The sequence below is a fragment of the Lactuca saligna genome, chromosome 9 (assembly GCF_052625555.1).
Source record: "Lactuca saligna cultivar CGN05327 chromosome 9, ASM5262555v1, whole genome shotgun sequence".
NCBI lineage: Eukaryota > Viridiplantae > Streptophyta > Magnoliopsida > Asterales > Asteraceae > Lactuca > Lactuca saligna.
Genome location: NC_136425.1, coordinates 171303481 through 171328718, shown reverse-complemented (window position 1 = coordinate 171328718; position 25238 = coordinate 171303481). Strand labels below are relative to the sequence as shown.

General features: G+C 40.2%; 1 protein-coding gene across 3 annotated transcripts; it reads left to right on the top strand.

The window, feature by feature from the left end:
• The first annotated feature begins 1853 nt into the window (after positions 1-1853).
• On the top strand, positions 1854-12669 carry LOC145018258 (uncharacterized). 3 transcript variants are annotated; one of them, XM_078976150.1, is made up of 5 exons: positions 1854-2028; positions 2522-4794; positions 5337-5402; positions 6567-7738; positions 12581-12669. In XM_078976150.1, the coding sequence occupies exon 2, from the start codon at positions 3080-3082 to the stop codon at positions 4337-4339; it is 1260 nt and encodes a 419-aa protein (XP_078832276.1). In that variant the 5' UTR covers positions 1854-2028; positions 2522-3079; the 3' UTR covers positions 4340-4794; positions 5337-5402; positions 6567-7738; positions 12581-12669. The 3 variants fall into 3 exon arrangements, with proteins under 3 accessions (XP_078832276.1, XP_078832274.1, XP_078832275.1); XM_078976148.1 differs by having other exon boundaries at positions 2522-4807; XM_078976149.1 differs by lacking the exons at positions 6567-7738; positions 12581-12669 and adding an exon at positions 5827-5939 and having other exon boundaries at positions 2522-4807.
• The last annotated feature ends 12569 nt before the right edge of the window (positions 12670-25238 follow it).

The following is a 25238-nucleotide window of genomic DNA, read 5'->3' as shown; positions in this document are numbered from 1 at the left end:
CAAGGCCTTCATATGCCCTGCTTAAACTTGGGGTATGCCTAGCATACGCCTTCTGTTGGGCTTTTGCGAGTTGGTCTTCAGATTTAGGCCATCTATTGGTTAGTTTGGCTTATGTTCTTAATGGACTTTCTGAGTAGGAGTATTCTGGGCCGGTTAGGGAATTGGACCTTAGGATGAGGTCTATTAGGGAGTTGGGCCTAATTTGGAAAAATGGGCCAGTTATGGGCCATATGTATTTGGACCTCTTTGGATCAAGGTTTGGACTTGGGCTTTGGCCCAGTTAAGGAATAGTTAATGTACAATTATGAGTTAAGAGATTTGAGGTGATAATCTGATTATTAGTTGGAGGTTTATTTATTATGATAGTTCGAGGTTTTCATAAGCTAGCGACTGAAGGTTCTGTTTGATACGTCAGTGTGAGGTGTGTTTTCCTCACTATACTTGTGGTTAAAGCCACCAATATCGACCCCTTTGGATTGTTATCTTGATTATCATATGATTGAGTACTGTAATGATATGTTGATCTGAATCGTGGTAGATAGAATGATACTATGCTTATTGATATGTATTATTTGTGATTGCATGTTGATTGATATTATATGTTTATGAGTTATGTATATGTCGACATATGTGTGTGGTTGGTTTGAGGCGGCCTTGCTTTATGCTGAAGGCCAACAGACCCAGGGCGGTCTGGATAGACTGAAGGCCTATAAGGCGGATCAGTCAGGCCGAAGGCGCAGAGAGCAGTCCAAATAGGCTGAAGGCCCTGTGTGGTGGTCCAATCATGTTGTAGGCTCTTTTTGCATATTATTGTTGGTTATGTTTATGTGGTGGTATTTTGGGGAAGATTCACTAAGCTTTGGGCTTATAGTTTTTGATTATGTTTCAGGTATTTCAGATGATCATGGGAAGGCAAAGGCTTGATCGTGCATCTCCTCGTGTTTTGCATTATGATTTATGAGAAAACTCCAATGTGAAACTCATTTTGAAAACAAGTTGTAATGAAGGATGGTTTTGTGTTTATTTAAAAAATTTATAATTTCCAAAAATTTTATGAGTGTTACAAGTTGGTATCAAAGCCTTGGATTGAGTGAATTGGAGAAACACTTGTGTGAATCCAATCTCAATCTAAGGAAAAAGATTTTTAAAGTGAAAATTTTTCACATGGTTTTTAAAATAGTCAAGGAGGATGCAGTATGAACGATCAACCGGAGCTAGTAAGTAGACCCCCAAATACCATACTACTGTTTGTTATTGTGATATGTCAGAACAGTATGCTAGTGATAGGCTAGGGATCTTCAAGAATTATATAATAGAATTTCCTGATTATATGGTGCCTGATAGCCAAGGATCTTTTCTTTCATGGAATTGTCATCATTACTATAGTTGCTTAGTGTATGTGATGTGTGTGAAACGAGCTAGTTTTAATCCTACTTTTAGTTGATAAATTAAGCACACAAAGGCAGTGAACCTGTTTTTTAGTGGTATATTTGGATAAGTAGGGTGTCGAACTCAGGAAACGGAAATTAATCTAATAACTAATTTTAACCAGGGTTCTAAATAACGCGCCATGGCGGCGCCAAGGCGTGCCATGGTGCCGAGGAGGGGGGTAGCCGTCCCAAAAACGACCAAGGCGACATTGTAAAGCTTGGCGGCAAAATAACAGAATAAGGCGCGCCATTTCGCGTTTTTTTTTTCTGTAACACGGTATGGGCCTGTTAACTTTATTGACTTTGGGCTGAAGTAATTATTGGGCTAAAGTAAATACTAAATAACTAAAAAAGTAAAAATCAAATCCATTATATCAAAAGGGGAAACCGGGACAGTAAAAACCTAAATTTACATCTTACAATTCAACACCATGCTCTCTCAATCGAACTCTCTACACTGATCTCATCACTCGATCTTCACCTGCTGGACTGCTTCAGTTATTTAGTAAATGTAATCGACTATATTTCTTCGCTGATCGAACTACTTACAACCAGCTTTTGTTCCTCAATTTCACCTGCATGTATCGAGACTCGAGAGGTAACCACTAAGCCTAAGAAAATTCTCCCTTCTGTTGGATTATGTTATACATTCAATGATTCATTCAATCTTCATTTACATCACAGTTTATATACCCTTCTCGGTTTTATACCTTCAATGTTTTTTTCTCACAACCCTTGCACACATGTTAAGAGCTTTCAATTATAAATCGGTAATTGACTAATTCCTAATCTTATATGTTATATCTCTCTAGTGTGTTGATTTCACCCATAAAAACTCATCTCCAATCATACAAAACTTGAAGTGGTTAAGTTCATAAATCATAAGGATTCTCAATTTAAACAGGGGATCAAGAAGTAATCTGCATCCCTTTTGAGATTTTGTTTTCTCTTTGACTGGTATAAGTTGCACGATGGATGTATGAATAAGGTGTTTTTAAGCTCATTGCTTTTTGCATTCCTTTTGATCTAAAAACTTATATACAACATGTTTTTAAGCTACTAATCTGTTTTCAACTTTTTTTTTCAAACAGGATATATTATAATTTTATTCAAGAATGGCTAATGTTGATCAAGATTCTAATTTGGATGGTGCAACAGAAGGTAGTTCTGATGCAAATGCACCCTTTAAAAGAAACTCGGATGATCCAGGATGGAATTATGGCACACTGTGTGATCCTCTAAATAAAGATGCAATAAAATGCAAGCTTTGTGGATTTATATGTAAAGCTGGAATCACTAGGCTAAAGTACCATGTTTCAGGACTAATAGGAAATGGTGTAGCCATATGTAAGAATGCAAGCAAAGAAGATAAGGCTGTGTGTGTTGCTTTGCTTAAGAAGCCAAAAGAGGATAAGATAGCAAAAAGAAAATGAGAAGAAGAAATGAGGGCAGAGGTTGAAATTGAAGTAGAAGATAATGAGTTTTATGCAGGGTCCAAGAAGAAAAGGCGAAGCAATTTGCATCCGTTGGACAAGTTTACAAATCCTATCAACCCCGAAGGTCCATTTCTCAATATGCATCAACAAAATCTTTTAGATGCACTTTCCAAAGAACGGACACATAGTGTACATCAGTTTTGTGCATGATGGATGTATGAATCAGGTGTTCCTTTTCATTCGATTGATAACGATGCTTTTAAGAAGCTTGTCGAAGCAATCGGACAATATGGTCAAGGTTACTGTCCTCCAAGTCAATATCTACTTAGGGAGCCATTATTGAAGGAAGAAGTTGGGAGAACTAAAGGTCTTCTCAAGAAACAAGAAGAAGAGTGGGCACGTAATGGTTGTTCAGTTATGACAGATGGTTGGACTGATCGAAAACGAAGAAGCATAATGAATTTTTGTGTGAACTCAAGAGAAGGAACAACTTTTCATTCTTCTGCTGAATGTTCCAAAGATTCACATACGGGGCAGTTCATATTTGATTATGTTGACAAGTGTATTGAAGATGTTGGGGCACAAAATGTGATACAGGTTGTAACAGACAATGCTGCCAATAATATGGCGGCTGCCAAATTGTTGATAGAGAAGAGGCCAAACATGTTTTGGACTTTGTGTGCTGCTCACATAGTCGATCTTATGCTTGAAGCAATTGGTAAAGAAGGTAAATTCAAAGAATGGATTACTAAGGCAAAAACTTTAACTATTTTCATTTATGCACATCATTGGACGTTGGCATTAATGCAGAAGTTTACAAAGTGTAAGGACATTGTGAGGCCAGAAGTTACTAGGTTTGCTACAACATTTCTTACATTGCAAAGTTTGATGGAGAAGCAGGAAAAGTTAAAACATATGTTTACTAGTCATGAATGGACACAATCAAAATGGTCCAGGAAAAAAAATGGAACAGGAGCTTATGCAATCGTGATAAGCCGATCTTTTTGGAATGGGGTAAACTTATGCTTAAAGGTTTTCTCCCCGTTAGTGAAACTCCTACAACTAGCTGATGGAGATCAAAAGGCATCAATGGGCTTCTTGTATGGAGAGCTTCAGCAGGCCAAAGAAGATATAAAAATGGCTTTCAACAATGTGGAGATTAACTATCGTTCTATCATAGAAATTATTGAGACAAGAGCAAAAGGTCGGCTTGATAGTCCACTACACATGACGACTTACCTGTTAAATCCTTATTATTTATATAAAGATCAAAGCATAAAAGATAATGTCATGGTTTCGGATGCAATTTTCATATGTGTTGAAAAGTTTTTTCGTGATGACATTGACAAGCAAGATCAGGTGATAAATATGGAGCTCCCAAAGTACAAGGAAAAAGAAGGAAATTTTGGAAGAATATTGGCAGCAAAGGGGTGTTCCGAAAATAGCAGTTCTTATGATCCAGGTATGTTGTAAAACTTCTAAAAGTGCCCCAGAAAATACTTGTAAAACAAGACAAAATGTAACAGCCCGGAATTTCAGGTATTTTTATAATATTGTTTTTGGGGTGTTTTAGGAAGGGACTCGGCGAGTTGGAGCCGGACTCGGCGAGTTGGAGCCAGACTCGCCGAGTAGGACCACAGACTGGGTCGCGGGTTCGCGACTGGACTCGACGAGTCCATTATGGACTCGGCGAGTCTGCGCTGTTCAGCGGAAACCCTAGCCGTTTGGTTTTGGATCGTATATAACGCCTTTTAGGCCGTCATTGTCCGTCTTTTTAGCCGATTGAGAAGAACCCTAAGCGTCTGTGGACATCTAGAGCAAGATTTGAGGCTATTGGAACTTTGAAGAGATTGTTGGGCAAGAAGGAGAGTAGTTTTGGCTAAAGGAACAGCAAGGGATTCGAGTTCTGAGGTTTGGGGACACAGAGAGTACGTTTTTCAAGTAATACTTCGGATCATTCCTGTTATTTTGATGTGTACACGGATTTAGGGTTTATGAAACCCATTTGGTGATTAGATGGATTATTATGTTGTTACCCAAACGTTTATACCCCAGTAATAGGATGTTTAGAGGTCCAGAAAGTCCCATGATTGTGTATTTCGGGACCATACGTATTTCAGGAAGCAGTTGATCGACTGCATGGCATGGACTCGCCGAGTCCAATTAACAGACTCGGCGAGTAGCTTGAAGATTCACTGGGACTCGCCGAGTTGTTCTTCAGACTCGGCGAGTGGAGTCGGGGTGGCCCCGCGATTCTTCCACGTGGATCTCGTCGAGTCAAGGGGGATACTCGACGAGTAGAAAGGGAACATCAGGGAAAGTTGGAGAGGACGTCTCGACTCGTCGAGTCACCTTTGCACTCGACGAGTCCGGTCCAGTTGACCGTTGACCAGAGTTGACCTGCATATAATTTCTTAGGGTCAGTTGTCTTGAATGATAAGAGTATTAATAAGGGTATATGGTATTATAGGGAGTCTGCAGATCGGCGGATCGAGTGCGAGTGATTTCAAGAGTTGATAGTTTTCATTACCACGAGGTGAGTCTTCTCACTATACTGTACCCGGAAGGGTTTGACTGTGTGACCGGAAGGTCGGATATGATTTGTGTTATACGTGCTATAAATGGTAAGGTATTTGCTACGCGTGCTATGTATGTTTATACGGGCCGGAAGGCAATATGTTATGTGACTGAAAGGTCGGATATGATATATGATATATGTTCTATATGTGTTAAAATTAATGTATTAATTGCTGTGTATGTTTATGGGCCGGAAGGCAATATGTTATGGGCCGGAAGGCAATATGTTATGGGCCGGAAGGCATTATGTTATGGGTTGGAAGGCAATATGTTATGGGCCGGAAGGCGATTATCTCAAGGCCTGGAAAGGCGTATATGCGTAAGTAGTATACTGGGGAACTCACTAAGCATTTATGCTTACAGTTGTCATGTTTGTGTTTCAGGTACTAGCGAGGACCGTGGGAAGGCGCCGGCATGACGCGTACACACTGTTGATGTTTTGAGATCTTGGGGATTTTATGATTGTATTTTGATATGAAATTTGGAATAATTATATTTGGTTGAAATAATTCACTTTATTTTAAATGAAAAATTTGTTTGAAAATTTGCGTTGTTACAATTGGTATCAGAGCCTTGGTTTGAGGGATTCGGGTGTACCTTCGGGTGTAACTGAACTCAAACCGAGGATTTGAGGAAAAATCTTTTAAAAATAATAAAGACATAAATTTTTATAAATAGTAAAGTGGTAAACAAGAACAGAGCAGTGTGTACGATCAGCCAGCGCCCGAACGGTAAAGATCCCCAATATACCTTACAATGTTATGTTATGCACTGAATTATGAATTGTTATGCATGCTAGAAGACTAGGTATTCATGATAGGACTAGAATGGCCTGTTTTGTGATGCCTTAGTCTAGCGAGTTTGCTTATATGAGATATTCGATAGCGTGCAGGTAGGTAGTGCATACTAGAGGTAGAGTACTCACTATTCGGGGTTTGGGGAGGAAGATTTGGGACGAATACTGACACGGTGTGGTCGGTAGTATTGGGCCCGTACTACCGAAGACACCGGGTCGGTGGAAGACCCAAGTAAGAATCCCTGGATATCGGAGACTGAGTAGGGTTGCGTTATCGAGTACAATTGTACTTGATGGAGTTTCTGATAATTTTATGTTGTATTTCAGAGACATCATGGTTACCACACGTCATGGGGCGAGTTCGAGCAGTGTGAGCGATGAGGATATTCGTCAGATGATTCAGGAGGAGGTAGCTGCAGCGATCCGGGCTGAGATCCCGGAGATGTTTGGGTCTATTAAGACCACACTGATGGAGACGTTTGAGGAGCGGTACGCCGCACTGACTGAGGCTGCAGCTGCTGCCGCTACCGCAGCCGTGGCCGCTGCCAGGCCGCAAGGGGGCGATTCGTTGCTGTTCCGGGAATTCAGCAACACGAAACCCCCTGAGTTCGACGGGACGCAGGATCCGATTGCTGCGATGAGGTGGATCGCTGACATTGAGGGGTGCTTCTACACTTGCTCATGCCCGGAGCACCTGAGGGTACGGTTCACCTTGAACCAGCTCCGTCTGGGAGCGAAGGATTGGTGGAAGTTCGTGACGGCGAACTTCACTCTGGCGGAAATTACAGCGGTGACATGGGAGAGGTTTACTGAGATGTTCAGGGATGAGTACGTTCCCCCAGTGGAGAGGGAACGATTGATTCAGGAGTTCTTGACCCTTAAGCAGGGTACTGATTCCGTTGCGGTGGTCACACGGAAGTTTCATGAGAGGGCGATGTTCTGCCCCGAGCTGGTGTCTACAGAGCAGTCACGGATGAGCCGGTATTTAGGCGTTTTGAGGAGGGATATCCGGGAGTTTGTGTCAAAGTCCACCTATCGTACTTTCACTGAGCTTCAGGCGAACGCCAGGAAGCGCGAGATCGAGTTGGAGACTCAGGCGAGGGAGGAGGCCGAGTCTCGGCAGGTGGACCGACAACCGGCTTAGTCTCAGCCGGCAGCCAAGCGGACCAAGTCCGCTGATTCGAGGATGGGAGGTCAGAAGGGCTGCACTTGCGGGAAGTGCGGCAAAAGTCATGAGGGGGCGTGTCGAGCTGGTGGTTGCTACAAGTGTGGCAAGGAAGGACACATTGCCAGGGATTGTCCTAAGGGGTTCATGGTTTGCTTTCACTGCAACCAGACAGGCCATCGGAAGGCCGAGTGCCCGCAGCTTCGTCAGGGATCTACACCTACTACCAGGACTACTGAAACCCGACCGACGAAGGTCGAGGCCCCGAGGGCTCGCGGGAGAGCCTTTCAGCTGACTGCGGAGGAGGTCCGCGCTGCGCCCGATGTTGTGGCAGGTATGCTGTAATTCACGTATTTACTTTAAAGTCGAAATGTTATGCTTATGTTAATGTATGTGTAGGTATTTTTCTTGTGAACTCTATGCCTGCTCTAGTGTTATTTGATTCGGGTGCGAGTAGATCCTTTGTATCTTTAGCTTTTAGTCAGCATATCAGCATTAGTCGTGAGCCGTTAAGTCGGCCTCTGAGCGTTTCTATAGCGGCCGAGAGGGTGGTTTGTGCCACGGAGGTTCTTCGGGGATGCGTACTAGAGATTTTCGGGGTTGAGTTTCCGATTGACCTAGTTCCTATTGCGATGGGTGATGTCTGTGTCATCGTGGGCATGGACTGGTTGAGCCGATTCAGCGCTGTCATCGACTGTGAGCGCCAGCTGGTGACTATACGAGACCCTAGTGGGGGAGTTCTTACGGTATACGGCGAGGGTACCCGTTCGGGATCAGCTTTTTGTTCGGCCGCTAGGGCGAGGCAATGCCTACAGCAGGGATGTAGAGGTTTTGTGGCGTATGTGATGGATACGCGGGAGGCTTCTGAGAGACCGAGGATAGTGGAGGAGGTTCCAGTGGTGCGCGAGTTTCCAGATGTTTTTCCTGAGGAGTTGCCGGGAGTACCTCCTGCGAGGCAAGTAGAGTTTGGTATCGATCTGATTCCGGGGGCTGCGCCTATTGCGAAGGTGCCTTATCGTCTTGCACCTCCAGAGATGCAAGAGTTGTCCTCGCAACTCCAGGAGTTGCTGGGGAAGGGATTTATTCGGCCGAGTAGCTCGCCGTGGGGAGCACCGATTCTGTTCGTCAAGAAGAAGGATGGTTCACACCGGATGTGCATTGATTACCGGGAGTTGAACAAGGTGACGGTCAAGAACCGCGATCCGTTACCTAGGATCGATGATCTATTCGATCAGTTGCAAGGGGCATCTTGGTTTTCCAAGATCGATTTGAGATCAGGGTACCATCAGGTAAGAGTGCGGGATGAGGACGTCCAGAAGACAGCATTCAGGACGCGGTATGGGCATTACGAGTTCGTGGTGATGCCTTTCGGGCTCACCAATGCCCCGTCAGTGTTCATGGACCTCATGAACAGGGTATGCAGGCCGATGCTGGATCGGTCTGTGATTGTATTTATCGACGACATCCTAGTGTATTCGCGAACTAGAGAGCAGCATGAGGGACATTTGAGGGAGGTCCTTGAGGTATTGAGGTCGGAGAAGCTATATGCAAAATTCTCCAAATGTGACTTCTGGTTGCGGGAGGTCCAATTTCTTGGACATGTTGTTAATCAGACAGGGATATTGTTCGATCCGGCCAAGGTAGAAGCAGTGATGAGTTGGGAGGCACCGAAGTCACCTTCCGAGATCAGGAGTTTCCTTGGGTTGGTGGGGTACTATCGGAGGTTTATTAGGGACTTCTCCAAGATCGCGGTACCGCTCACCAGATTGACCCGGAAGGGTGTTGTATTCACATGGGGACCCGAGCAACAGACTTCCTTCGAGACACTTCGTCAGAGGCTGTGCGAAGCCCCGGTATTAGCTCTCCCGGAGGGGATGGAAGATTTTGTTGTATATTCCGACGCATCGATTTCGGGACTGGGTGCAGTGTTGATGCAGAGAGGCCATGTAATAGCCTATGCATCGAGGTAGCTAAAGCCTCACGAGGCGAGATATCCCACGCATGACTTAGAGTTGGGGGCAGTAGTGTTCGCTCTCAAGATTTGGCGTCACTACCTGTATGGGGTTCGTTGTACTATATACACGGACCATAAGAGTTTGAAGTATTTGATGGATCAACCCAACCTAAATATGCGTCAGAGGAGATGGTTGGACGTGGTTAAGGATTATGACTGTGAGATCCTATACCATCCAGGCAAGGCTAATGTGGTAGCCGATGCATTGAGCCGTAGGGCGGAGAGCACTTCATTGCGAGATGTATGTCTGAGACTGACGGTGATGACTCCGGTATTGGATGCTATTCGTAGGGCGCAGGCCGAGGTTGTGAGATCCGAGATGCAGAAGAAAGAGCGGGTCGTTGGGTTAATTTCAGAGTTCGTTAAGGATGGACGAGGACTTCTGACGTTTCAGGGTCGGATTTGGGTACCATTCGTGGGCGGTACGCGTGCTACTTTGATGGAGGAGGCTCATAGATCGAAATTCTCGATCCATCCCGGTGCTACGAAGATGTATTTAGACTTGAGGAAGGAATATTGGTGGCCTTGTATGAAGAGAGATGTCGCTTGGTTCGTTGAGAGGTGTTTGACCTGCCGTAGGGTTAAGGCCGAGCACCAGAGACCGCATGGTAAGTTGCAGCCCTTGGAGATTCCTGAGTGGAAGTGGGAACAGATTACTATGGATTTCATCACCAAATTGCCGAGAACTGCCAGGAGAGTCCATGCAATTTGGGTGATTGTGGATAGATTGACGAAGAGTGCACACTTCCTTGCCATTAGCGAGAGTTCATCAGCGGAGAAGTTGGCGGAGTTATACGTGAGAGAGGTAGTATCTCGGCATGGAGTGCCGATCTCGATTGTTTCAGACCGTGATGTACGCTTCACTTCCAGGTTCTGGAAGAAATTCCATCAGGAGCTGGGTACTAAACTGCATTTTAGTACCGCATACCATCCCCAGACAGACGGTCAGAGCGAGCGGACGATTCAGACATTGGAAGACATGCTTAGAGCGTGTGTGCTAGACTTCGGGGGTAGCTGGGATGCGCATTTACCCTTGGCTGAGTTTTCCTACAACAACAGCCATCATTCGAGCATTGGTATGCCACCTTTTGAGTTGTTGTATGGTAGGAGGTGTCGGACTCCCATTTGTTGGGGAGAGGTGGGACAGAGAGTGATGGGCAGTACAGAGATCGTACTCCAGACGACAGAGCAGATTCAGCAGGTTAGGCAGAGGTTATTAACCGCCCAGAGCCGACAGAAGAGTTATGCGGACAGACGCCGGTCCGAGCTGGAATTCCAGGTTGGCGACTTCGTTCTCCTGAAGGTTTCTCCTTGGAAGGGAGTGATCCGGTTCAGAAAGAGGGGCAAGTTGGGGCCCCGGTTCATAGGTCCATTTCGTGTAATTGCAAGGGTAGGTCGGGTAGCTTATCGGTTGGAGTTGCCAGCAGAGTTGGGACAGATTCACAATACCTTTCACGTATCACAGTTGAGGAAGTGTATAGCCGATGAATCGGCAGTGGTTCCGTTAGAGGATATTCAGGTGGATGCGAGCCTGAATTACGCCGAGAGACCGGTAGCTATCAGGGATCGGAAGATCAAGGTTCTGAGGAACAAGGAGGTACCTCTGGTGTTGGTTCAGTGGCAACACCGGAAAGGATCGGAGATGACTTGGGAGCCGGAGCGTGAGATGCGGGAGCAACATCCGGAGTTATTTGCAGAATGAGACTTCGAGGGCGAAGTCTAGTCCTAGTGGGGGAGAGTTGTAACAGCTCGGAATTTCAGGTATTTTTATAATATTGTTTTTGGGGTATTTTAGGAAGGGACTCGGCGAGTTGGAGCCAGACTCGCCGAGTAGGACCACAGACTGGGTCGCGGGTTCGCGACTGGACTCGACGAGTCCATTATGGACTCGGCGAGTCTGCGCTGTTCAGCGGAAACCCTAGCCGTTTGGTTTTGGATCGTATATAACGCCTTTTAGGCCGTCATTGTCCGTCTTTTTAGCCGATTGAGAAGAACCCTAAGCGTCTGTGGACATCTAGAGCAAGATTTGAGGCTATTGGAACTTTGAAGAGATTGTTGGGCAAGAAGGAGAGTAGTTTTGGCTAAAGGAACAGCAAGGGATTCGAGTTCTGAGGTTTGGGGACACAGAGAGTACGTTTTTCAGGTAATACTTCGGATCATTCCTGTTATTTTGATGTGTACACGGATTTAGGGTTTATGAAACCCATTTGGTGATTAGATGGATTATTATGTTGTTACCCAAACGTTTATACCCCAATAATAGGATGTTTAGAGGTCCAGAAAGTCCCATGATTGTGTATTTCGGGACCATACGTATTTCAGGAAGCAGTTGATCGACTGCATGGCATGGACTCGCCGAGTCCAATGAACAGACTCGGCGAGTAGCTTGAAGATTCACTGGGACTCGCCGAGTTGTTCTTCAGACTCGGCGACTGGAGTCGGGGTGGCCCCGCGATTCTTCCACGTGGATCTCATCGAGTCAAGGGGGATACTCGACGAGTAGAAAGGGAACATCAGGGAAAGTTGGAGAGGATGTCTCGACTCGTCGAGTCACCTTTGCACTCGACGAGTCCGGTCCAGTTGACCGTTGACCAGAGTTGACCTGCATATAATTTCTTAGGGTCAGTTGTCTTGAATGATAAGAGTATTAATAAGGGTATATGGTATTATAGGGAGTCTGCAGATCGGCGGATCGAGTGCGAGTGATTTCAAGAGTTGATAGTTTTCATTACCACGAGGTGAGTCTTCTCACTATACTGTACCCGGAAGGGTTTGACTGTGTGACCGGAAGGTCGGATATGATTTGTGTTATACGTGCTATAAATGGTAAGGTATTTGCTACGCGTGCTATGTATGTTTATACGGGCCGGAAGGCAATATGTTATGTGACTGAAAGGTCGGATATGATATATGATATATGTGCTATATGTGTTAAAATTAATGTATTAATTGCTGTGTATGTTTATGGGCCGGAATGCAATATGTTATGGGCCGGAAGGCAATATGTTATGGGCCGGAAGGCATTATGTTATGGGCCGGAAGGCAATATGTTATGGGCCGGAAGGCGATTATCTCAAGGCCTGGAAAGGCGTATATGCGTAAGTAGTATACTGGGGAACTCACTAAGCATTTATTCTTACAGTTGTTATGTATGTGTTTCAGGTACTAGCGAGGACTGTGGGAAGGCGCCGGCATGACGCGTACACACTGTTGATGTTTTGAGATCTTGGGGATTTTATGATTGTATTTTGATATGAAATTTGGAATAATTATATTTTGTTGAAATAATTCACTTTATTTTAAATGAAAAATTTGTTTGAAAATTTGCGTTGTTACACAAAAAACAACTTAATGTTTCTTTTTATTTGTTAGCTACTTGGTGGATGACTTATGGAAATCCAACACCGACTTTGCAAAAGATGGCTATAAAGATCCTCTCTTTAACCACTAGTTCCTCTGGTTGTGAAAGAAATTGGAGTGCTTTTGAAGGGGTAAGTAATAATTTGTTACTTAATAAGTAATTTTATTATTATCTAACTTTATTGTGCCTTTTTTAATCAAATACACACAAAGAAAAGAAATAGGCTTGATAGCCAAAGATTACACAATCTTGTATTTGTAAACTCTTAATATAATTGTCAATCGGTGAATATATATGTTAGATAAAACGTATATTGACATGAGAAAACATTGGGTTTTTTTTTGTTAATATATGGTTTTTTATCTTATTTGATGATGGTAAAAATATATACAAATATATAAAATTTTGCCGCCTTGTCACGCCTTGAAAAACGCCATGGCCTCGCCATGTCTCTCAAAGCTTGAGGCTCGGGTATGCCGCCAAGTCACGCCTTACGTTATTTAGAACCATGATTTTAACTAAGCAAGTAATAAAAGTAAAAGGGTTTTTTCTCTAGTTTTACAAGACTAGCAACTTAAACACATCACTTAAGCACGTAATTAACTAAACAAATGACAAATTCACCAAATTTAATAAAGGGTTTTTGTTTAGGTTCAAACAATTCACTCCTATCGTTATTTATATGATAAATCGATTATTATTGGTTACCAATTATAGTGGTTAGGTTCGTGTTCATTACTCCTAACCCTTAGATAATTAATCAATTCAAGCAGTGGCCAATTATTTAAACTATCTTATTCCGTAGTTCAATTATTTGGATTTAATAAGTTTTTTAATTGGTTAATCAAGTTGGTGTTTCAATTAACCTCTTGTTTGTTGGTTTCTCAAACAAGCTCACACATTAATTTACCTATTCTCTAATTAATCCTAGTTTCATATTCATTATTCCTAGGCATATGATAAAGTGTTCACATAAACATATGAGGTTAATAACTAAGGGGTCGTTTGTTTACCTCTTAATTGTAAAATTAAGAGGCAGTGTCTTAAAATTTCAGATTCAGAGCGTTTGTTTACATATTATATTTTACCTCTTAAACTTAAAAATACCTCTTATTTTTTCAGATGTTAAAGCAAGTCTGAAAAATAAAAAAACACGCGTTCCTTCTATTTGCCCTAATCGCCTCTTTCTTTCCTTCCTATACCGTCTCCCCTCCAGGTCTGACTTTCTCCCCTCCAGGTCCGACGCCTTGCGCTTGCTCCCACCGATTGCTCCGACCGACGAAGCCAGCGACGGCGGTACAAGCGCAGCCAGCAACGCCGCCAGCGACTGCTCCTTCTTCCTTCCGCCAGCGACGGCGGTACACCGATTCTTCCCTTCTTCCATCCGCCTGCGACTGTTCCTTCTTTCCCTTCAAAATTGAAAGTAAAAAATCGAATTTATTATGCTATATATTTCTGATTTATTAAATCAAAATTAATACTTGATGTTTTACTCCATTATTATGTTATATGCTTCATTATGTTGTTATATGTTGGGTAGTGATGTTATATGTTTCAATTTGAATGTGTTCAATGAGTATGATCAAATATTGATGCTGAAATTTGATGTTATGTTTGATTCAATGTTGATGCTGAATTTAGATGTTATATGCAGAATTTTGATGTTATATGCTGAATTTAGATGTTATATGCAGAATTTTGATGTTATATGATGAGTTTTGATGTTATAAGCCGAATTTTAGTGTTATTTTGATGTTATGTTTAATGTTTTCATGATAATTATGCTGAAATTTTGTTGCTGAATTCTTACTTCTCTTTGATGTTCATGAAATATCCATTACTTTTGCTATTGTGCATTTGTTTTGTTGAAGTAATTATTGATAATGTGCCTTTATATTGTTTAAATTGTTGTTGAAAATGTGTATTTGCAATGTTGAACTTGTTAAAACATACATTTTTTTTGTTGAATTGATAAAAGCAATGGGAGAAAAGAAGGATAGGATTAGTTGGAAGGTTGAAGGTGTAGAAAAAACGTTTCTAGAAGCTTGTTTACGTGAAGTTACGATTAATGGAAGGGAAGGGAGTAGTTTGAAAGCATTATCTTGGAGGAATGTTGCTGAAACATTAAAAATTGAACATAACTTCATTGTCGACCAAAAACAAATGAAGAACCGCTATGACTACCTAATGTCAAAATTTGGTGCTTTTTTGAAGTTAAAAAACAAAACCGGCAATGTGTACAATTCAACAACCAACACCTTCAATCTTTCCAAAGAAGAATGGGAACTAGAATCGAAGGTATTTTATTTAGTTATAAAAAATATATTATCATCTTTAAATAATAAAATATTTGTTCCAAACAGTCAAACAAACATGTGGATTCTTTGAGACGCACGCCACTACCGTACCCCGACCTTTGCACACAGTTGTTTGAAGGCGCGACTGCGACAGACATTCATAGTTGGGGGCCAACTTCTACCCTTCCCCGTCCTACTCAAGAGTCAAGTCAGTATAGTTTGCATGACTTTGATGACATTGATTGCACTCAACAAGAAACTGTAGGTCTCAGTGACGAGTCATCCGCTCAATCAAAAAAAAGAAAGAATACGGATACGACAAAGAGTAAAAATAAAAGTAAAGATAAAGGCAAAGATAAGGGTAAAGATGCATCCAATTCAAGATTGCTTGAAATCGGGGAAGATATTGCCACAGTTGCTAAAATATTTGTGGAAAAGCATTCTTCTTCAAATTTGGATGCGTGTATGGAAAAATTGGAGAAGTTAGGATGGGGAATATTTGATCCAAGATACACTACTGCTGTTGCTCTTTTTAGTGAAAGTGCGGATAAGAGGCACGTGTGGTTAACCATTGATCCATCTATTTGTGAGAATTGGGTCAAGACTGTTGGAGCACATTACGGAATGTTTCGCTAAGTAGATTTTTTGAATGTTTTGATGGTTTTTTTTTGGATAACTAGATGTTTGGTTTGAACTAGATGGCTTTTTTTTTTTGGATTACTTGATGTTTGGTTTGAACTAGATGGTTTTTTTTTGGATTACTTGACATTAATGACTTGATGTTTTGGATTACTTGGTGTTTTGGATTATTTGATATTAATGGCTTGATGAATTTTTATATTATATGTTGTTAATATAATTGTTATGTATTTTCAAAATAACAGATTGCTTATGGATTCGGATGAAGAAATTGCATTTTTCATGTTACTATGTTGCTATTGGTTGAATCTAGCATTACAGAATTGGAAGGGCAATTGATAATGATTCGGAAATGAGTGGTCATCAACATACACAAGAATTGTTACATGGAACTTCTACACAATGTAAAGACCTGATGCGTCTTTCACGTGAAGCATATGTACTTTTATGCAATCATTTTAGACGAAATAATTGGTTGCAAAGTAGTAGGCATATAAGCGTTGAAGAAAAGATGGCTATGTTCTTAACTACTATAGCACATAATAAACGGTTCAGGATTATCAAACGAAGGTTTCAACACTCCACAGAAACAGTTCATAGATGCTTTCATGAGGTGCTAAATGCAATGATGATTTTTGCAAAAGAAGTTATAGTGCCAACGAATTCTAATGCAACTGTGAATTCCTCAGAGAGGCATCGTAAGCTAAAAGAAATCTTTCCTGGAGCAATAGGTGCGCTAGATGGAACTCTTGTACATGCAGTCGTGCCTGCTGATCAACAAACTCTCTATAGGGGAAGAGGAAAAGGTGAATGCTTTCAAAATGTTTTAGGAATTTGTGATTTTGATATGATGTTCACATTCGTATGGGCCGGTTGGGAGGGTATAACACATGATTCGCGAGTTTTGAAAGAAGTTGCATGTAACCCGACTTCAGGCTTTCCGTTCCCTCCTCCAGGTTTTTAATTCTTTTTAAGATTATTCTAAAATACGATATTAAATTTCTATATATAATACTTCCTTTACTGATGTGTACAGATAAATATTACCTTTGCGATGCTGCATACACCAACACGCGTGGATTTATGACTCCTTATCGCAACACGAGGTATTGGTTAGCCGACTATCGACGGCGACGTCCGTTAACTAAGGAAGAAAAATTCAATCATGCACATGCGCAACTCAGAAATGTTATTGAACGTGCTTACGGTGTTTTGAAGGCGAGATTCCCAATTCTAAAGCGAATGGCTCCTTTTCCTTTTTCAGTGCAAAGAGATATAGTCGTTGCTTGTTTTGCAGTCCACAATTTCATAAGGAAATGCGATATTCATGATAAGTTATTTATGGCGTTCGAGGAGAACAATGCTCAACCACAAGGGGGGCAAAATGATGTCGAAAACGTACACGATATGGAATGGGGTTCACAAGGAAATGAATACATGGATAATTTACGTGACCAGATTGCGAATCAATTGGGATGAAATTAGATTTGTAGGATTTTATTTGGATTTTAGTATGATATTGTGGATTTAAAAATATTTATGTTTGATTTGGATTTGTGTTTAATTTTGATTTATGCTAAATTTGAATTTTATATGGTGTTTATATATTTTTTAATACATAATTAAGAATTTTTATTAGGTTATTTTCTAAATAAACAGATGAATTTAATTAAAAAAATAAAACAGAAGGGTAAAATGGTCATTTTAATAATTCAGCAGAACAATTCAGAGGTCCCAACCAAACAGCATGTTAAACATTCAGCTCTTAAAATTTCAGACCCTCTTAGAAATTCAGACCTCTTAAAAATTCAGATCTTAAAAATTCAGATCCTGCCAAACAGCCCCTAAGAGATGTTCATGCAGCTTAATTGTCTTCCAATTAACAGAAAATAGTTGTGGTTAATGCATAAGGTTCTTTAACAAACTTAATTAAATAATATCACCAATAAACAATCAATCAAAAAGTAATAATTAAACCATAAGAGTAACTTGGTCTTCCCCAACAGAAACAAAACGAATTTAGTTCATAGTCATAGCAAAAACAAACTCAAAAACAAATTCAACTAGGCTAGACATGCTTCATCCCTAAGATTAAGTGGAATGTATAACCTAAATTGCCTTGATTCTTCAAAGGATTGAAGGTTATGGTTTCTCAGCTCTTCAAAGGGTTCTTTTTCGCAAATGCAGCTCCCAAAAACGCCAGAAGTTTTTCCGTTCAGATAATGGTTCGATAATTATAATTATCACCAAACAGGGGGTACTCGGCGAGTAGAACACCCAACTCACCGAGTAGATGCATAAAATTCATCTATTGCCAGGAGTCTTTACTTATCTTCTAAACAAAATTAAGTACCTTTTTTAAGTACCTTTTTTCCACATTATGCACATAATTAGCTAAAAATGGATAAAAATGTATGCTAAACATATGAATAATTATGCAAATATAAGTATGCATCATGGTTATATTTAACTAAGATCTTATAACCTGAGAATGTTTGGTTTGGCCTTATTTCCTGTTCTTGTTTGATGAATAGCTTAGGGTAGGATCATATATTCGAATATCTATAGGGATACAGTGTTATGTATGGCTAGCATATACATGTGCTGCTGGGTTGGTGGAAGTCTCATGGATGAGTCATGTGGGGGTCATCCGTCCAATCGTAAGATGTTTAGCTTTTCCACTAGGGAGTGAGGATCGAGTGTTCGTATATGCTTGACTTTTGTAGGGCGTTGTGATGATCATTGAGACAAACACGGGTAGGTGGCTACAAGGCGAGTTGCAACCCTTATGGCTTCATTGGGAGTTGGTTCCCCATTTTTTATGGGGATTATCTAATGTCTTTCTGGTGTATTTTTAGCATGGTGGCTACAAGGCGAGTTGAGATTGGATCTGGGTCAGGATTAGGGACTGACAGGAAAATGGGATTAGGTGAGTTCGAAGATAGGATCAGGAGGATCCTCCATGAGCAGGTGGTTGCTATTTTCGGGAGCCAAATTTTGGAGATGTTCAGGTCTATCAAGACCGCGATGATCGAGTTCTTTGATGGCTGTTATGTAGCCATTTCTTAGATGGTTGCTGCTGCAACAACCTCTATAGCCGTAGCGGCTGCAGGTGTTGGGACAGGCCGAGTCTTTCAGTATCTGGAATTCGGTAATACAAAGCCCACAACTTTCGATGGATCTCAGGACCTAATTGCGGCCATGAGGTGTCTATCTGATGTGGAGGCCGTCTCTGGGGTCGGACAAGGCCGAAAGGAAGTAAAGAAGGAGTCAACGAGGATTTAGGTCTGATGATTGTCCCTGGTTCATGCGTCTTGGTTTGGGTTTTGCGATGCTAGTAGTTCCCTTTTGACTTGCCATGGAACTTCCTTTTTGTACTCCTAACCCGACTCTTCTCAGTTTGTGGGGTTATGGAAGCCTGAAGGATACACTGCTCAATCAATTGGTAGGTCAATTACTTAGCACTATCAAAGGCAGTGGGATGGATGCAGTAACCAGACCTTGAACTGGTAAGGCTATTCCCCAGATGTACCTTTTGGTCTCTTTGTATTTTGGGTTCAAAATTCATGGGCATAGGTTTGTGAGGTCGTTATATCGGGAGGTGTAAGCAGTCACCGCTAATCCTCTCATTGTAAGGTTCCAAAATAGAGAGTGTAACTGACTCCAGATATCCTACAGATTCCAAATTAGATAGAGTGACTTGAAATCCTACCCATTTCAAATAATAGATAGAGAAGTTTTAAGATTATTGAATGATCAGTTTGGAACTAGGGGTTGCTCCTCTACAATAATAGTGGAGCTATTGGTTCTATGTTCTTCTTCGGGTTTAGGTGAACTAGGAAAATCAGAACGTTATCCTAGATTTTTAAGTATTTTTTAATATATATATATATATATATATATATATATATATATATATATATATATATATATATATGTTGTTATAGGGCTAATATAAGGTTTCTCAGGTACTAGGTTTCTGCGGTGAATCTTGAGAAAAGTAATACTTTTAAAAAGACCATAAGTATTATCTTTATATAAATAACTGTTGGTTAAACAGTGTTTGCAATGAGTTTTTAAAAATCAATATGTATATTTTTATAAATCCATACTTCAAAAATATGTTTGTAATAAACCTTTGAATATGCTTGAAAACTAAACTGTTATGTTACATAAGTAATTCCGTAGTCAAAAGTAGTTTTGAAATCATTCAAGTCCATGGTTGTTAGTGAGAAAGAGATATTCTAGTTAATGTTTATAGTGAGTCCTATAACCAAGCTATATAACTTGGGTGTACCCCTTACAATGCTTCATTGGACGTTGTAGTAAAAAATATAGACACCTATCACCCGCTTCGATAGATCGTTCGAGGGTTGTAGCTAGCAAACGCAGGCGGGGATGTATACTCAGTATAGATCTATACATATGTATCTCGCTCTGAAGATTAACGGTTACAGTAGTGTGGGTAGGCTAGGTGTTTAAACTTAGCTAATGAATAACGAAACGTCTCACTAAAAATCCCTTAACTAAAAAGCTTGTGAACAACTCTCAGTCCTAACTTAATTGTGATTAAGTCACTACGCATAATGAATATCGTTGTATAAGGTTTATGAAAGTCGAGTATGTTTGACATGTATGCTAAAGTGACGTGTGCTCGCTTTTATAAAAATGAATATTTCAAATTAATGAACATATGTACATTTATAAACGTTGTGTACTTAAACATACAAATAAACATCCATAGTAATAGTTTAAATCCTTGAAATACTATAAAATTTTATACCTGCTTGTTATAATATACAATGTCACATAAAAATTAAAAAATTTTGTATCGTGTGTTATTTGTTGTGTGAAATGATTATTTCACGATAAAATAACTATAATACGTATATGAAAAATTTATACTTATTTATTCGGAACAATATAGTAAATCGTTAAATAATAACATTTTTATAAACTAGATTTATTGTATTCCCCCCCCCCCCCCCCCCACTCCCTTCGGCGTGGAAATTGTTATAGTATTAAGAAGGGGCCGTCAACACTCACCCTTGTACCGTGAGTTCCAATCATTCGAATTCGGTTTGTTTGAGAATCTTGACCGAGAAACCGCAAATCCACAATTCTTGAACTTTGAAATACTCTCAGGATCGTTTCGTAACAAATTTAAACTATTGGGGGCTGTTGGGTAATTTAATTAACAACAATAGGACTACTTTGGTTAAAATAAGTCAAGGGAGGGACTGAAATGGCTTAAATGAGATTAATGTTTGAGAATTGGACTGATTCTGTTAAGAATTTTCCATGGAAGGGCTGTTTTGTTTTAATTAAACCAAACTTTTGGGGAAGGGGACTCATTTTGTTGAAACATACCAAGGGAAGGGCTGACTTGTAAATTAAAACAATAAACGGAGGGTTAGATGTGTTTAATGGCACAACTTAGGAGATTTAGGGCTTTTAATTCCCGATTCCTTTTGTGGATCGGATAATTGGAGAAGAACATGAACAGTCGGGGCTTAAGAACAACGTAGCAAGAGGGAAAACACGAATGCTTCGCAGGTGGCACGATTCGTCGAGCGATTCCGAGGTGGAGGCCGTCTCTGGGGTTTGACGAGGCCGAAGGGAAGGAAAGGTGGAGGCAGCGAGGATTTAGGTCCGACGATTTCCCCCTGTGTCTTGTAACCGAGATAAGTCAAGGAGGTTGTATCTCCGGAGCTTGGTTGAACCGAAGAAAAGACAGGAAAAAGGAGCAGTGAAATGGCTCTTCTCCTCTGGCCGTGAGTTGCGAATGGGAGTAGCTCCGATAGGCAGCGGGTTTGGGGGGGGGGGGGCTTCGGTGGTTTTGCTCGATAATCACAGGTAGGTGTATGGGTTTGCTCGTGGGGAGGGGAAGAGATTCGTGCCAGAGTAAGGGTTTCCGTTCTTTGACCGGTCGCGTAGAAATTAAAATGGGTCTTCGATTTCTTGCATGATCGAAGGGACGAAGATGAACGGAAGCAACAAGCTAACAGGTAAACCTTCGTTTTTATTTTTATTTTTTTTATTTTTTTTTTGTGTGTCGACTGGTATCGATGATGAACTGGGATGTTTGGTTTTGATGGTTTTGGTAGAAAATTGATGAACGTTTGGCTTGAGGCTGATTTATTTAAATGGTCCAAACAAGTGGGTGGATCCGATTCTTGGTTGATCAGTGGGTGGAAAGAAGCACCATTTGTGCTCTTGCTGTGCAGGGGAGAAGAAAGACCAAGGCAACTGGGTTGCCGGCTACTGTTACAACTTTCAATGGGGTGTTTGGTTGATTTTTTTGGACAAGGAAGAAACCAAGCGTAGAGTTAAACGAATGCAATTTATATTTCTATGTACCTTTATTTGTCCCTGAAGATCAAAGAAAATCTGGCCATATGAATTTTTTGATGTGAAGGACAATATTATGATTGGACCTAATTGACTGTGAATTGTAAAATTGGGTGAAGAAAGAGTTCAAGCATAAGAAAGAGTGCAAGCGTTTGCGAGTCAATTGGTGTGTATATTTGGTGATGTGGTTTACTAGATGATGTTGGATTTCTTTGTACTTGGTATATCAAATGAATAGATTTAGTGGTAATGTGAAGTATATGAAGAATTAATACATACATGAGACATGTATTATATATTATTAGTTTGCTAAATGTGTTTATGTATCATGATATATGAATCGAGTTTCTTATAAGATGTGTCTAATTTTTCGTATATAATGTTAAGTGGTATTTGGAAATGTTACATGACATATATAAATATTTATATATTTAGTGTTGTTATATAATTTTTATTATATAATGTATATGCATTGTGATTACATTATGACTATTTGTCATATGAAATATGAGTTTATAAAATTATAATGAATACTTGATAGATTTTTGAAAAATACATTCCCACACATATATGTATATAGATGTATGTAATTTTAGAAATTTTGAGTTATCTCTTTGTTAAGATTTGTCATAGCTAGATTGGATAACAATATATTATTTCCAGAATATATAGCCAAAAATAAAAATGATGTCAAAATCAATAGTTTAATGTTTCTCGATTAATAAATCTAAAAACGATTGATTTTTCGATTTTTGTAATATTTTTTCCAAAATATTCTAAGTATGAAATTAAATATTAGACGATAGTCTGAGTCTAAAAGCCTATTCGAAATTTTCATTTGAGGTGTGCAAGTGTCTCAACGGATAGACAATGTTTTAGCAGTTTAAAGAAAATAAGGATTATGCGGGTTTTGGATTCTTAAAACGGTAGAATCTTTCGCAAACGAACTCCGTTTTGGACATTTTTTATATTTTGGAAAACATAGAAACACATACTACGAGACTAGATTGTTTGTTTTTTTTCTCACAACAGCTTAATACAAAATCTTAGTTTTTCAGAGGCATTCATAAGGTTGTCGTTTGATCTATTTGGCTTGTTTGTCAAATTACATATTTGGAAGTAAGATACCATCTAGTATCTTATAATAGTTGAAATAACTCATTTATTTTACATTAGATTCACTAAAACTCAATAAGTCAAATTACCAACAGACTTACTATGAACTTGACCATTCATAGACTTTGACCTAAATTTAGCGATGTCACATACTCACATTACTTCCCCCGTTAAGGGAATTTCGTCCCAAAATTAGTATATTCTAGAATATTTTTTTCCACTATCATTTTGTTCTACTAGTAGTTCATTCCAGTAGTGGAGGGAGCACCACTGAAATATTGCAGATACTTTTGTTTCATTTTATTCTCACGTTCCCAAGTAAACTTCGGCTCTCTACGAGATTTTCATTGGGCGTTTACATAATTATGTGTCTTTTTTTTTTGAGTTTTTTGATTTCTCAATCAATGATCTCCAATGGTTCCTTCATGAAGTGAAGTTTAGTGTTGACCTGGATCTCATCGAGTGGAAAGATAGGGTTCTCATTAGTGAGACACTTCTTAAGATTTCACATGTGGAATGTATCGTGAACATTATTTAGTTCTTGAGGTGAATTGAGTGTCTAAGTCATCGGACCAATCATTTCTAGGATTTCAAATGGTCACATTCATCGAGGGTTTAGTTTACCTTGCTTTCCAAGTCTAATGAAATCTTCCCACACTGCGACCTTTAGTAGGACACAGTCTCTTACGTTGAATTCTATGGGTTTATGTATGACGTTATCATTGTTTTTCTGATGACCACGTACGGTCTTTTAATCATTCCTTTACCTGAACGATCTTCTGTGTTGTTTCATGAATAATCTCGGGGCTAGTGAGTAGAGTATCTAGAACATGCATGTTGGCTAACTAGGTATCTCCGATTTCTGCCCAACATATTGGAGAACGACATTTTCATTCGTACAAGCCTTCGAGTGGAGCGGACTTTATGTTAGTGTGATAACTATTTTAATATAGAAACTCGACTAGTGGTAATTCAGTATCACATTTTTATTTCGGAATTGAAAGTTGTTATAATAGACCAAAATCCTTTTGGTACTCTACTTTAACCATGGAGCAAGTCAAGAGTTTACTAATATGGATGGTAATCTCTGCCCTCATGTTGGGCCACCAATAAAGCTCCTTGAGATTGAGATACATCTTATCTGATCCAGGATGCACCGAGATATCTAGATTTATGAGCTTCATTTAAGACTAGACTCATGACTCTACCAAACTTTAGGGTCTAAATTCGGTTCAAGAAATATCGTGTTCCGTCTTCCTTGAGGTTGAATTGTTTGTCCATACCTTGCAGGTTTTCTTCTAAGACTTCTTGAGTTTGAGTGCTTCTAGTTGAGCATCTCGAATTTGGATGGTGAGATCGGAATGGATGGTTAGGGTTAGATCCTTTACACTAAGGGGCTTTGCTTGTTCTTTCCTGGTTAAAACCTCTACGGCAACATTTACTTTACCATGATGATAACGAATTTCGCAATCGTAATCATTTAACAACTTGACACACCTTCGTTATCTCATGTTGAGCTCCTCCTGGTCGAAGATTTGTTGGAGGATTGTATGGTCGGTGAACATGACACACTTTGTTCCGTAGAGGTAATGTCTCCAAATCTTTAAGGCAAACACTATAGCTCCCAACTCTAAGTCATGGGTAATGTAGTTGGTCTTGTTTGGATTAAATTTTCTGGATACATATGCAATGACTTTATTCTTTTGCATCAACATGCATCTTAACACTTGGTGTGTGGCATCACATAATATTACAAAGTCTTTTGTTCCTTCTGGAAGAGACAAAATTGGTGCACTGCACAACAATTGTTTCACTTTATGGAAGGCTGACTCTTGGATGTCTCCCCAATAGAATTTCACGTCCCTCTTGGTTAGGTTGATTCTGAATTCGACCGGTCTTACTGGAGGTAGTCCAGGTAAATCCTCTGGAAATATATTTGGGTAATCGCACACTTTGCAAAATATCTTTGGTTTCCATACCCTTGTTTTGCATATCGACCATGTGGGCCAAGAAAGCAAAGAATCTTTTCTACAAACACCTTTTTCCCTTCATGCAA

Excerpts from the sequence above, each read along its gene's own strand:
- LOC145018258 (XM_078976150.1), top strand. The coding sequence starts at position 3,080 with ATGTATGAATCAGGTGTTCCTTTTCATTCGATTGATAACGATGCTTTT.